Source organism: Brienomyrus brachyistius, chromosome 15 (genome assembly GCF_023856365.1).
Source record: "Brienomyrus brachyistius isolate T26 chromosome 15, BBRACH_0.4, whole genome shotgun sequence".
NCBI classification, from domain to species: Eukaryota; Metazoa; Chordata; class Actinopteri; order Osteoglossiformes; family Mormyridae; genus Brienomyrus; species Brienomyrus brachyistius.
In genome coordinates this window covers 19,174,229-19,187,340 of record NC_064547.1, presented here as the reverse complement: position 1 = coordinate 19,187,340, position 13,112 = coordinate 19,174,229, and the positions used below count along the sequence as shown (strand labels likewise).

Here is a 13,112-nt window from a genome sequence, read left to right as displayed (position 1 = left end):
AGTTTGGCAAAATCATTAACACAAAGCTTTATTATTTTATAATAAAGCATTGAATACTGTCATTTATTGAATAAAGTATTTTAAGTGAAAAACATTTATCTAGCGTAAAGTCAAGAGGATATAAGAAGAACCATCGTAACCCAGGGAGCGTCTGTACTTTCACAACCTCGCAGCTCAGGGGCTTTTGTGCAAACAGCTCACTTGTGACGACACCCGCTGTTCCTAGAAAGCAAACCAAACTCCTTCTCGCATTTTCCCAGAATTCTTCACTTTGACAGGGACCAAGCTAAACTGGCACTGAATCGTCACGCTCAAAAACACGCTGGTGTCAGTATACAATGACATGTCTGTAAACAGATCAAGGCGAAACCTGCAGCCTCCCCACAAGAGCTTACAGTCACACATCTGACCTGGGGTCAGCTTAAGCACACATGCCTCCATGTTACCATAACAATGGCGGATTGCTTCTCAGCAGCAAAGAACCAGGCGGACGGTCAGGAAAATCACCCAAAGCTGGTTCCACAACGACTAACAATGACATTTCCCCATAGCCAGGATGAGGAAGTACGGCATATTACCAGCAGGCTGTTTCAGATCCTGCCAGCGATAGCGTTCAGGAGGAGTATTACACGCCACGGCATCGCCTTCACGGAATGAAGAACGGGCAGCAGCCCAGAAGCCCACAAAGGCCGTCGCGCTCAGACGGATCGTTTCAGGGGCCATTTAGACCCAGGTGTGCTTAGAGGGCTGGCGTACGAACCCTGAGATCCGGCCGCCGGTTCCAGCTCCGGGCGCGACCCCAGAACATTGGCTGCAATGTTGTTGACCATATTCAGGATGGCATCTGTGGGGAGAATGAGGAGGAATGAACAGACGACCCCCGCCCCCAACTTGGTAAACTAAGAGGGGCCCCACACTGAGGCCTGTGGTTAGCCTGGATTTGATTTTTTTTCTTGGGTTGACAGAGTAATGCTGTAAAAACAGCCTGAGAGGGAGGTAGGGCTGGGCGTGAGGCGTCCTCAGCCAATAGGAGCCCCGCAATGGGACCGCCCCCCTGGGAGGCTCTGAAGGTGAACACAGCCAGACCAGTGTGCCTTTAGCAATGCCCCCCCCCCCCCCCCAATGAACATGGTAGCTGCCTCAGGCTGCTCATTTGGCAGCTTGGAGCTCCGTTCCCACCTTGTTCGAATCCGAACACGTACTATTTGATTAAGACATCCAGCCATTTTATCCGTATCTGAAGCACAGCGTGCTCTGCGGGTCGTGTTCGGCGGAGAGCCCACTCGTACGTACTGGTAGCTGACCCCAGCAGGTTTTTGGAGGCCTTGTCTTCGGTCGGCACGTAGCCGGGGGGGTAATCTGTGGGGTCAGAGAGCCGCGGATCAGCTGCTAACTCCCACTAATGGGACGGAGGGCCTTTCAGAGGCTAGCAGCTGAGATGCAGAGGCGTTCTCACCGTAATCCTCGTCCGGGTACTCCAGTCTCTCCGCGTACTGGGGCTCTGCGATCTCTTCGTACTCCTCAACCATACTGGTACCAAACACCCTGTCAAGGGGGAGGGGAGGTCAAACTACATGGGGGAGGGGGTGACTTTCAGGCCCCCTGCCATTTTAACAACTCTGCTCTTTATGAGTGGATCTTTTCTACACTTTAGCATTTTAAACGCTGGTCTCTGCAGTCAGAGTTTTGGCCACTGAGGTACAGCCACTGTGGTTTTCTGTGGCCCCAGTCGCCCCCAGGGACCGAGGGGGGGGGGGGGGGGGGGGCAGAGCAGGAACTGGCGGCAGGAGAATAATTACCGCCAAGTCTGTCGAAGGCTTTGGGCATGCGGCCAAGGGCAGCCCTGAAGAGTCGGGCGGGCCCCTGTTCACATCACACACCTCCCCCCCCCACTCTGCATGCCCTCACAGTCTAAATTAACTGCAGCTATGGAGCCGTGGCAAAGCCTTCAGGCACGCTGCCCTCAAACTGCACTCAAATAACGTTACGTGCCGAATTCCGCATTTACCGATACCGTGTCCGGAGACGGCAGAGCGCAGCACAGATGCCGTGACGTGCAACCCCGACGACGGCAGCAGCCGTGGGGCAAAGCCCCTCTCTGCCGATCTCTGACATTTTAAGGACTAGGAATCACTATCCGCTTATTGTCTGCTTATGTCTAGCACTGATCATCTTACTTTTGCACTATCTGTACTGTTTTTGCACTGTCTGCGGCATCATGCATGTCCTGTCTCCTTCTCCACCATCTGTAGCATCATTTGCCTTTTGTACCCAAGTGTGGCTGAATAGGTAAGCATTCCAAAAGATCTCGAAGCCTAACTCTAACCAAAGTCATCACACAAAAACAATCCATTAGACCATCATTTACGAATAATCACCTGCATTTTAGTTGCTTTATTTCCGTCTTAAATCGCAACATTCCGTCAGCAGTCCGGGCTTACCTGATTAAACTCAGCGGGCAGAAGTGCTCAGACCCAAAGTGGGACAGCAGTTCCACCTGAAGACCAAGAGATGTGAGAGAGATTAAGAAGAGATTCAAAGCCGCCAAAGTGGTACTCAGCAAAGGACAGAAAGCAGGGTGTGTGGCAGGGTCGTGATCGATTCGGTGTAACCACAGTACTGCATCACCAACAAAGCCCCCTGAACCCAGGACCATGCACCCAGAAGGGGTGAGAGAGGAGAAGGCTAACCTTTATGTACTTGATGAACATCTGACGCAAGAGGAACAGCAGAGAGACAGAGGGAAAGAGAGAGAGAGAGAGACAGCAGTCGGTTACAAAAGACCAGACAGATACCGCCAAGCCGAGTGATCTGGCTCTCCGAGAATGAGACGTTTACAGAAGATGCAGAATCGGACAGAAGCAGCCAGTTAGAATGAAGGCGTTCTGGACCTGAGCAAGACGACACAGGCCTAGAGAACTGGAAAGGGCAGATCACCCCCGCCCCCCGGGCTGGGGGGGGCACGATGCGTTTTGATACATCAACTGGCACATAGATCGCAGAACTGCTCTGGGGCAGCCTACCAACTGCACTCCAACTGCTACCTTCACTTTTCACACTTTGACAGTGAATTATACTGTAATTATTATTTTAAGCAAACAGGTGTGTAGCAGATAAATAGAGAACAGAAGGCGGCTCCTGCAGGAAACGGAAAAGCCACACTGACAGGGGTAACAGGAGCGCCGATGAGTGTGGGGACGCCTGTAGATCTACATGCCCTGATGTCTGTAAATCCAGCATGGAATATGCGCACGGCCATGGAGCACGAGCCAAACACCCTCCGGCGCGGTGACCGGGAACGCTCTTTGCCGGGCGGCACACACAAACGGGAGCGAGCACTTTCCCGAAGCACTTCGGGTCATGGATCGGCTCCAGGTTTGCTGCAGGACGCCAGGTCCCGTTATTTTTAGGGGAAAGTCACCAGCCTATGCAGACAGATGTGGGAATAAGGAGCTCCTTAGGAGACCCAGAAGGACCGTGCTACTCCTCAAGAGGTCCATGACCGCGTGTCCTCCATGGAGAATCCTCAAGTCTCTCAATATGTCACGTCTCAGAACATGTAACTCCATCGGGAAGTCTTGTACTACCTCAGGCCTCACCTTCATGTACTTGGCGTAGAGCTGCTCATCCAATGGGAAGCTCTGGACGGTGCGCTCGTCCCGAGCATGGAAGGTGCCCAGCTTGATCCACTTGTTGGTTGGGTACCTGATGGTGCGAGCAGGTAACAATGGCTTTGGACGAATGCAGAGAATCGCAAACCCGCCCAGCCCCAACAGAAGGCCATCGAAGGACGCCTGACCTGTCACTGATGGACACCAAGAAGTCTCGGGGGGTTGAGGAGAACAGCTCGAAGTTGGCGATGTCCAACTGCTTCACTTGGATCGGTTCGCAGAGCTCTATGACGAACCTGAGGCGGGCGGGGGGTTGTGGGGGGACGACAGTCATGACATCCAACAGAAAGGCTCCCCACCCCAGCCACCCCCCCAAAAAGTCCAGTCCCCCTTTTTCCCAGGTGGTACAGAAACAGCTGCCGTTGGGCGAGGGGAGTATGCCAGCTATGTTTGTGTTCATATCTTTGTGGGGACCTTGCATTCATGTCTATAGACATAACCTGAATCCCAGCCGTGGGACCGAAAAAATGGACCCACATCAAAATAGCAGGTTCTCTTTTATATAAATCTCATAAACACACACACACACACACACACACACACACACACACACACACACACACACACACACACACACACACACACACACACACACACACACACACACACATTGTTTAGACTCACCAGATCTTGGTGCTACACGGGTTTAACATGTATAAATCCATGTTCTCCATCAAGATTGCGGAGGTACTCTGCGATGACAAGGACAGAGTGAGAGGAGACAATCATCATGAACAGGGAGCGGTCCGCGGATCCCCCCACCCGCTCTCCCGGTGCCTCCCCGGCGCCCCCTGCAGGCTGCACACGCACCTTGGCCTCTGTGTTTGCCGACAGGATCTTGGCCCCACACTCCACAGAGGCGTAGTTATTTTTGAAGTTTTTCTGAACCTTCTTCACCGAGTGGGGACCCCCGTTGGAGGTGGTGTGCAGAGACTGACCTGGGGGGAGGGGGGGGGGGGGGCATATAGACTCAGGGGTGATGCATAAACAGGCAGCCCATCGTCAACGTATCCCATGAATACTTGTGTGTCTTGCCGGTGGGGGGCTGTAAAGACGACTCTTATCTTATATGTGGGGAACAGGGGTCTATAGTCTATTGTGAGGTAATACCACTGAACACAGAGGCACACTAAACCTGGCTGACCCCTCCCTCGGTGTCTTGGCACTTACGGTATCTCTTCCTGCAAAGTTTCAGGATATCACCCTCCCCCCAGGCAGGTTGGACTGGGCCTGTCCCATGGTGACAGCGTATTCAGAGATATGATCTGACACCCCCATTTCTGCTCCAGTGGACCAGTCCATTAGCCTCCCATGCATTCTCCCCGAATCCCCCTGACACAATGGGCATCATGCATGCTCCATTTCTCTCCGCTGACACTCAGGCCCTGTCATACCAGGGTCCCCTGCTGCCATACCAGGGTCCTAGGAAATGGCACCCCTCCCCAGCCAACCCCACCGGGAGTCAGGACAGCAAAGAGCCACCACCCACTTACTCTTCTCCTTCTCAACCTCCATCACCTTCTTCTTCCACTCATCAAAGGTGGGGATGTCCTCCTTGCCTGGCACAGAGGGGTCTGTCTCCTTGGCCACAGGGACATCTGCAGCCTGCCGCAGGATGAGCAGAGGATTAGCTTCTGATGTGCAAACAGCAGACCATTAGTGTGTCAGAGCGATTACCGGTAATAGTGGACAGGGAAGTATGTAAAATATATATATATATATATAGCATTCTGGGAAATGAACATTCGGAATTCAAGAGTTTGTCATCTGCAGAGTAAAAAGAGTCAGTCACACTATGCAAAGGAAATCTCACTCTGCATGTCCTTCCCGTTACCAGTAAACACAAATCCATCACAAAACAAATGCAAATTGAGGTGCTTCAAGATAAGTCAAAGTACAATTGTTATGACAAATAGGTAAACAATGCGACGCAAAGTCATCTTATAGTGCAATATAAACATGTTAGCGATATGCAATGTTTGCAGAAAAAGTGTGTGTCTAGTGGGGGGGGGGAGGGGGGCACTTAGGGGTAGTGCAGACCCAGCTCCTCATTGGCTGAAAGCACATCAAAAATTTGGGGGGTGCTGGGGGAGTGGGGGTGGCCTGTGGGCAAACACTGCTCAGGACAGACAGTCTCTGTGAAAGACTTAACACCACAAAAAGGGCACATAGAAACTATGGGAAAGGAGGAAAAGATTCATTAAATATTTAATATCAGTCTAATTTAATTAAATATTTAGACACAGCCCCGGCTGACTGGTATGCGCACCGTCTCTCTGGCAACGAGGACCTCCATCACCGGGGCCCCCCGGTGACATCACGGTGACCTTCTGCTCACAGACACAGTGTCCTGACAGACCGAGCCCTACATCATCCCACCACAGTCCTTTCTGAAATTTTCCATGGAAACCCTAACTGCGACATAATGCTAACAACTGGATCCTCTGCTACCATCTCAAAAACACCGGCGACAAGTCGGGACAGTCCTTCTGACAGGTTCTCCGGGCGGTTCCTCTGAACGGCTTAACGAGCAGCACGAGAGTGACGTGACACCCCAACGCAGAGTGATGCCGGGAGACGTTCACACCTGCTCCTGCTCCTCCTCCTCGAGCTCGTGGGAGGTGTCCCCACCCTGGTCCAGCTCCGGCAGAGCCTGCTCTGCATCCGGGAGGAAGTCCAGGGGCTGCCTGGTCCCACTCTCCGGGCCCAGGGCACTGGAGGCGTTGTCTATGTAATCCACGTCCAGGCTGAGGAGAGAAAGAAGGAGAGAGAGAGAGAGAGAGAGAGAGAGGGAGGGAGGAGGAAAAAGGAGATGCATAAAGTCAGTGAGTCTGTAGCTAAAATGAAGAACAGAAGAATGCTGGAGAAGCAGAGACAGGCTCAGTTTGATGGGAGCAGAGAGCAGCCACGTCTGAGTGCAGTGTCGGTGAGGCAGGCGGCCTGCAGCTCAGCGCAGCGGATAGAGCACACCAGCGAGGGCGGCGGGGGGCAGGGCCTGCATGTGCCACGCCGCAGCCCGTCCGGGACTCACCTGGCGAGCGGGCCGTCAAAGGCAGGAGGGGCGCTGGGGAGGTGCGCCACAGGGGGCGCTGTGACCTCACAGTCGGTGGCCGGCGGCTCGGCGTCAACCGAGCCGCCTACAGGGCAATCGGCACTGGGAACCTCTATCGAACTGGGAGAAAGAAACGACAGGCCGTTTACCGGGGGCTGCCGTGGCAGGGGGTACTGGGGGGGACGGAGGCGTCGGCGCGGCCAGGGGGAAGGCGGGATCAGAACCCCGGCAAGAGTCACAAAGAGCCTGGAGCTTGTGGCAGGACCGAGCGGGTCCCTCTGAAGCTGTGTGGGAGCACAGCGGGCGGCCCAGCGGCCAGACAATGTCCTTCACGTCCCAGAAAGCAGATGTGCAGTCCTCACGCGTGCCGAACAGAGGCCGGACACGGCGCCACTCCAGCTCAGGAGGGTTTGGGAACATGAACGCTGCGTGGCTCAGTAAGGAGAAACTGTGAGCAGAAGGGGGGGCCGGGTGGGGGCCCCAGATGTGAAAACAAAACCAGAAAGAGAGAAAGAAAAACCGCTGATGGAGCTGAAAAGGAAACAACTGTTAGGAGAATGGATCCGTAACGAGGTCACCAGGGCGCATTCAGGGCTGAGCGCCAAGGGTCACCTCCAAGTGCAGGTGTCCGTATTACACCGGGATAACGGAACCAGCAGCCACGCCCCGGTGAGCCCAAGCCCCCCACGTGCCAGACCGATTCGTGGCTCTCACCTCGATGGCGAGGCGGGGGTCACTTGTGAGGTAGGCGTGGCTGCAACGTCCTCGGGGGCCCCGTGGGGGTCCGCAGGTGCATCAGCGGAAACGGCACTGGTGGCAGGAGCCGAGTCTCCTTGGGGGGCCGGCTCGGGCGCCAGCTGGAGCTCGGGTTCTGGTGCCGGCTCGGCGTCGCTCGCCGGGCCCGGTTCGGTCAGCGTGTCTGGCTCCTTCGTTTTCACAGTCTGACCCAGGAAACACAGTCCAGTCACATCGGCAGAGTCACAAGCAAGCCGGCGAGCAGCTGGTCTACGTGGATGCAGACCGTCGGGCTCTTTCAACATCAGTGCTGTCTAAAACATAACACCTACTGGTGCACCAATGAGGAAAACGTGGCCCATACTGAGAAGCGATATATTTTTGGCTCATTATCGATACTGACAATCAGCCAACTGCTGAGCTAAACTAATGTGTAGTGAAACTGATGTCGGTGATGTCACTTCTTAAGATCCTGTGAATGTGTGTAGCAGCCGCATCATATAATGCAGGCAGTGAGACGAGAGAGAAGTAGGGCAGACTTGGGAGACTGCAACCAGGGTCTAAAAGACAAATAGGCCAAAAATTCCCTTGTCTTCTACTATGGAAAATGGCTGATCGTCCAGTGCCATCATCTCCATTATTTTAGTAGTTGTGTCTTTAGCTCTCTTGCCGCTAACTTTGAATATTAGCCGAAGTCTAAATTTCAGCCTGCAATATCGGCCAAGATTGACACATTAGACCAACGTCAATATATATTTTTAATGAACACTGGCTAATAGCGATACATTAGCCAGCGTTCCCTGCATCTCCAACTGCATCACGTCGACGAAATTCCCGGGAGATAGTTTCACGGCACCTGATCTCTCTCCACGTCCCCTCGTCTTGACATCTCCAGTGAAGTCCTCTCCGTCTCCAGCCCCACGTCGTATGACGACTCGATGTAGCTGGGCCACTCCTCCTCACCCTGCTGAAATCAGTCACATGGTCACCCACAGCGCCTCCCCCGAAACGGATCACCAACCGAACGAACTGACGGGGAGCCGAGAGTCCTTCTCAGAGGTACGGATCACCTCCACGGCAATGAACACTGTAAGCATTGCAACCTCTGTCGTACAACAAAGCAGCCATGTTTGCTGGAGAGCCTTTTTCCTTCTTCATTAACTATCACAGAACAGGATGTGTGTCGGCCAAAACCAAAGGTCAAAGGAAACAGGGGTCCAGCAGGACCATGTGTGGGGGAGGGGAGGGGGGGGTTGGCTTACCTGGTCATCAGAGACCTTCTCCAGCTTCTCCTCAGGGATACGATCCGGCGCAGGTAGTACTGAGCCACCAGGAGTCTCTTCTGAGCAGTGGACATGATGACCGGCGTACCTGTAGGAATCAGAGGAGATGTGAGCATCCAGACTTCCTTGACTCCATGGAGGAGACCAAAACCAAGGCCTGCAGCTTCAGCATGAGCCTGAAGGTCACCAGGAAGCGAAGCCTGCACATGCTGAGAGAGAGGGGACCGAGTAGGTGTTGTCGTATTAGGGACATGAATGTCACAGTGGCCTCGGATGGGGTTCGAACAGTAGGGACAGCTGCGAGATCATCTCTCTTGGCAGAAGACCAAGCCCAGTCTAGGAGCTTCGGAAGGTTTCCAGGTCGCCCACCAATACCGCCCTCCTGACATCAAGGCAGTGAAACCAAAACAGAGGGGTTTTTCCATAGGAGCACGAAACGCCCCTCAGAATTGAAATCCTTAAGTCTGCAAAATCTGACTTACAGGGCACCTAAAGCACAACACTGCCTGGCCCAGAAACATCATATAAGTGTACCTACAATAGGAGGTGTCTTGGTGAACTCTGGACAGTTGGCATTATTGAATGCTTTTGAGACGACAGTCACAAATATTGCTCCTTAACCCAAACTGAAAGCTAATAAGAGAAGTCTGGAGGAGACACATCAGCAAACATCACGGGGGGAGGTCAGCAGTTTTGCGACCACAGGGAGGCACCGCCTATCCGATATCTTATCTGGGGAGGTTAAAACCAAAGTGACGTGGAGCTTCCGGAATCTGGCTGGGGGCCACCTCTCACAGAGCGGTGTGCTGGAGCATCTGGATGGGAGCCTGCCGAGAGATTTCCACGTCACACCCCCCCGTGAAGCGCATTTGGTATGATCCTTCCGGGGAACACAAGAGCAGGGGAAGAGGGTCACATAGGAATGGGCGGCCAGCGGCTGCAAGGGGTGTGGGGGGGAGCAAACATCAGCAAAAGACGGAAAACATAAGGGGAAAAAAACACGACGTACAACAAAACTATATAACAATCTTTTTGTTTATGTAGCATGTGCTCTTGCATATGTAGTAATAGTATATTTTTAGCTTATGCGTTTTTTGCGGCATCTTGAATGGTATAGCGTGGCAAGCCTGACATGTCAAATCATCATCTTCATCAGCTGGCTGCGCAGCCATGATCAGTAACGTACAACATTAAATGTTAATAAGAATGTCAACAAACGCCATCAATCAGAAGACAGCAAGACAACGAATCACCTCCACGTGAAATTTGAGAAATCTCCACTCATACAAATATAGAGAACTGTGACTGAATCGCCCCCCTGTTCACAAAAACACACACAAACAACTACAAAGTGTCTTATGAATTCCAGTAAAAGCACCGCCTTGTTCATTTCAGGATGAGGCCTGTCCTCCTGCGGTTTTCCTGTGAGACGTCGGCCAGTGGAAATGGTGTCGGGCTGGAGTTCTGGGCTCTCCTACGACACATGAAGCTCGGCACCCATCAGAGCCTCATTACAAAGCAAAGAACAGTTTCCTAAATTCTGACACCCCCATACTGTGATCTTAACCCTTCAGCATTTGCCAAGGTTGCCCTAACCCATCCGAAGAGTAATATTAATGTATCATGCTTAAATATTTTATTTTAAATCTGGACAAATTCTATAATAATAAAAAAAACTCTGAGCACTCTTTGTACGCTATTAGGCTTAATTTTGTTGAACATATACATTTAGCAAGTTAACATAGTTAAAACTTTCATTATAGAAATCAGGAACATAGCTTAACAATAAACTGAATGAAATGCTTATTATAGGAGGGTTTTAAGAACTTCCTTGTATTGCCAACACTCCGTGACAGGAATTGTGAGAATGCTTACTACTTACAATTAGAATAGAAAACACACCTCCCCCACATGCATTCATGACATGGGGGGTGGGGGGCAGGGGTGGGGCAATCCTCTGAAGCTCTGACACGCCAGCGGCAGCCTGCTCCGCGATCACCGCCATCATTAGCATGAAACCGGAGACGTTCACCTTGACGCGGCATTGTGGATGACCAGCTGTCAGGGGCTTAGGCCTGTCCGCCGCTGATCCCCAAAACGACACACCCCCAGATCAACTGGAGCGTTCCCCACATACACCCAGCCTGCATGTACTCACTCAACAGCTTAATTACAAAGACTTCAGCCCTGAAATGCCAAGATAGGAGACAAAGGAGATAAAGGACAATGCAAAACATGGCATTCGTCAAAGAACTGAGTGCGTGAAGACACAATGTGACGACTCCCTGCTTCATCTGACAAGTAACACAGAAACTCATTGTCCAAACAAATGTGTGTGTGCATTATATATTTATATATACACTATACATTATATAAAACATTCAGAATGTTGTTTGTACTGGTTATTTGTCTATACCATTTGTACCATTTTTGCACTTGTTTTGTGTGCATTAAATCATTGCTGCTGTATGTACAAGAATTTCCTGGGATCAATGAAGATTCATGCTGATCTTATTATATTTGCATTGGAAAGAACAAAAATTCAGCATGATTTTTAACAACACGGACAGTATCAAAATGTCAGAGTTAGAAACAAGGGCGATCAGCGGAATGAGTAAGGCGGGGGCGATTCCCGACATTCCGGCCGGGATTTCAGAGACGCGTACTGTCCAGATCAACTTACAAAGGTGACACCTAGCACTGCGCAGATAAACGCCGTGTTCCTGGGTCATCTTCGTGAGCACAATCAAACGAGCGTCAATGTCACAGTCACGGGAACTTCAGAATGCTTCCAGTCGGGCTGGGGAGTGGTCATGGTGCGTGCGGATCCCAAACCAACAATCACTAGTCGGGGCGTGATAACGTCAGGCTGTCTGAATCTTGTCCTATATGTACCTCCTTCCATGCTGAAGGTCCTCGTATGGACTGGACACGTGGCCCTGGATCAGTGAGTCAAAGTTAAACGTGAAGCACTTATCAAGCCTGTGACCATCACGTCCGTGTGAGAGCAGGACAGTAAACAAAAGGGCCCTTCGCAAAGGACTCCTTACTGACACACATGCAAATAACCCCCCATCAGAAAAGTACAGTCCTCATTCCTACTACCGTCCACTACAGAAATCAGGACACAAATGACCACCGACCAGATCAGTGTTTCCAAACCCAGTCCTGGGGACCCCCAGATAGGCCTGATCTTAATCTAGCTGCCTAGCGATGTAAGAATTGCATGTGCATAACATGCGATGTTGGTATTAATATCGTACATCGTACATATAATATGCTATAACCATTTTTCGAATTCAGTATAAAATACCCCGGCTCGCGTTGTGATATCATTCCGCACTGGTACCAGTTGTTACACCAGTGGAAAACCAACAAATGCCCCTCATCTCTGATGCCCCTGATCTCAGGCAGATAGCAACTCTTCAGGTATGACAGGAAACCTACTTCGTCATGGCACTGCAGGATCAGGGTTGTCTGCCGCTGCTTTATACAGTCACTGTGACAGTTCTTGACAGACAGAGTTGAACTTAAGCATGGTACTCAACGACTGAGTGGAGATGCAAGAGAAGGATGCCAAGCTGAAGAAGAACTGGGCGCTCTGGTCACAGCAGGAATATGGAGAGGGTCACCTAAACCCAGCAGGCTTTCCCGTCTCTTCCAGGACCAATTAAGATGCCAGTGCTGAGAAGCAAAACTGCCTAAATGAGACCATTAAAGGAGACCACAGATGCCAGAGGCATGGGGATCCGTCAAAAACTCATAATTTTTTCCCAGGAAGACCAGAAAAACAACAGTGAAGCGCGGTAAGTCGCTGCGCTAAGGCTGCCTGACGGTGTTGCATAATGAGCGGGTCACCAGCCAAGCGCACACGCTGGCACCTATGCGGGGCGTAAATCACTGACAGTCCCAAGACAGACGCGGCCTGCCCATTACACGTGTGCGGCGGGTAAAGAGGTGAAGAACAGGAAGCTGTTTAGCTACTTTGTGATAAGCTCCAAAGAAAAGCTGATGTAATTCATGGTCAGATACTATCTGATGACTCAAGACAAACTGCAGACTGGGTCCTGATTGCTCACCTGACAGTCCATTAGAATCACGCTGCACCGTTGGTTATACTAGAGGAACATTCAAGGCTTTGAAGTGTTAAGTACCTCACTCATGAGTCTGACGGGCAAACGCTTAGCTTCGAGTCCCTCTTACTTAACCGCTATGCCGCCTGCAGGCCCATGTGATCATCTTGGGATTGCCAGGTCCAGCAGTATGCAGCGATGAGCAAATAGGAACCCCCCCTCCCCCCCCCCCCCACAGGTCAGGGCAAGCTGAGGGGCGTCCATTTGCCAAATGCCAGTCTACCAAGAGCATAAAGGC

At 51.7% G+C, this 13,112-nt stretch overlaps 1 protein-coding gene across 4 annotated transcripts in view; it reads right to left on the bottom strand.

Annotated features, from left to right (window-relative positions):
* The window catches only part of suco (SUN domain containing ossification factor), a 29,666-nt gene that overhangs the window by 7,305 nt on the left and 9,249 nt on the right, over positions 1-13,112 (bottom strand). The window contains exons 2-16 of one of the 4 annotated variants that reach the window (XM_048975970.1): positions 8,721-8,829; positions 8,315-8,425; positions 7,438-7,664; positions 6,703-6,843; positions 6,259-6,418; positions 5,165-5,276; positions 4,482-4,609; positions 4,296-4,363; positions 3,800-3,907; positions 3,600-3,705; positions 2,691-2,711; positions 2,442-2,497; positions 1,457-1,545; positions 1,294-1,359; positions 761-844 (exon numbers count right to left, since the gene is read on the bottom strand). In XM_048975970.1, coding sequence (XP_048831927.1) covers positions 761-844; positions 1,294-1,359; positions 1,457-1,545; positions 2,442-2,497; positions 2,691-2,711; positions 3,600-3,705; positions 3,800-3,907; positions 4,296-4,363; positions 4,482-4,609; positions 5,165-5,276; positions 6,259-6,418; positions 6,703-6,843; positions 7,438-7,664; positions 8,315-8,425; positions 8,721-8,829 — 1,586 coding nt within the window. The remainder of the gene's footprint in view (positions 1-760; positions 845-1,293; positions 1,360-1,456; positions 1,546-2,441; positions 2,498-2,690; positions 2,712-3,599; positions 3,706-3,799; positions 3,908-4,295; positions 4,364-4,481; positions 4,610-5,164; positions 5,277-6,258; positions 6,419-6,702; positions 6,844-7,437; positions 7,665-8,314; positions 8,426-8,720; positions 8,830-13,112) is intronic. The other 3 variants (XM_048975971.1, XM_048975972.1, XM_048975973.1) reach the window with 3 other exon arrangements.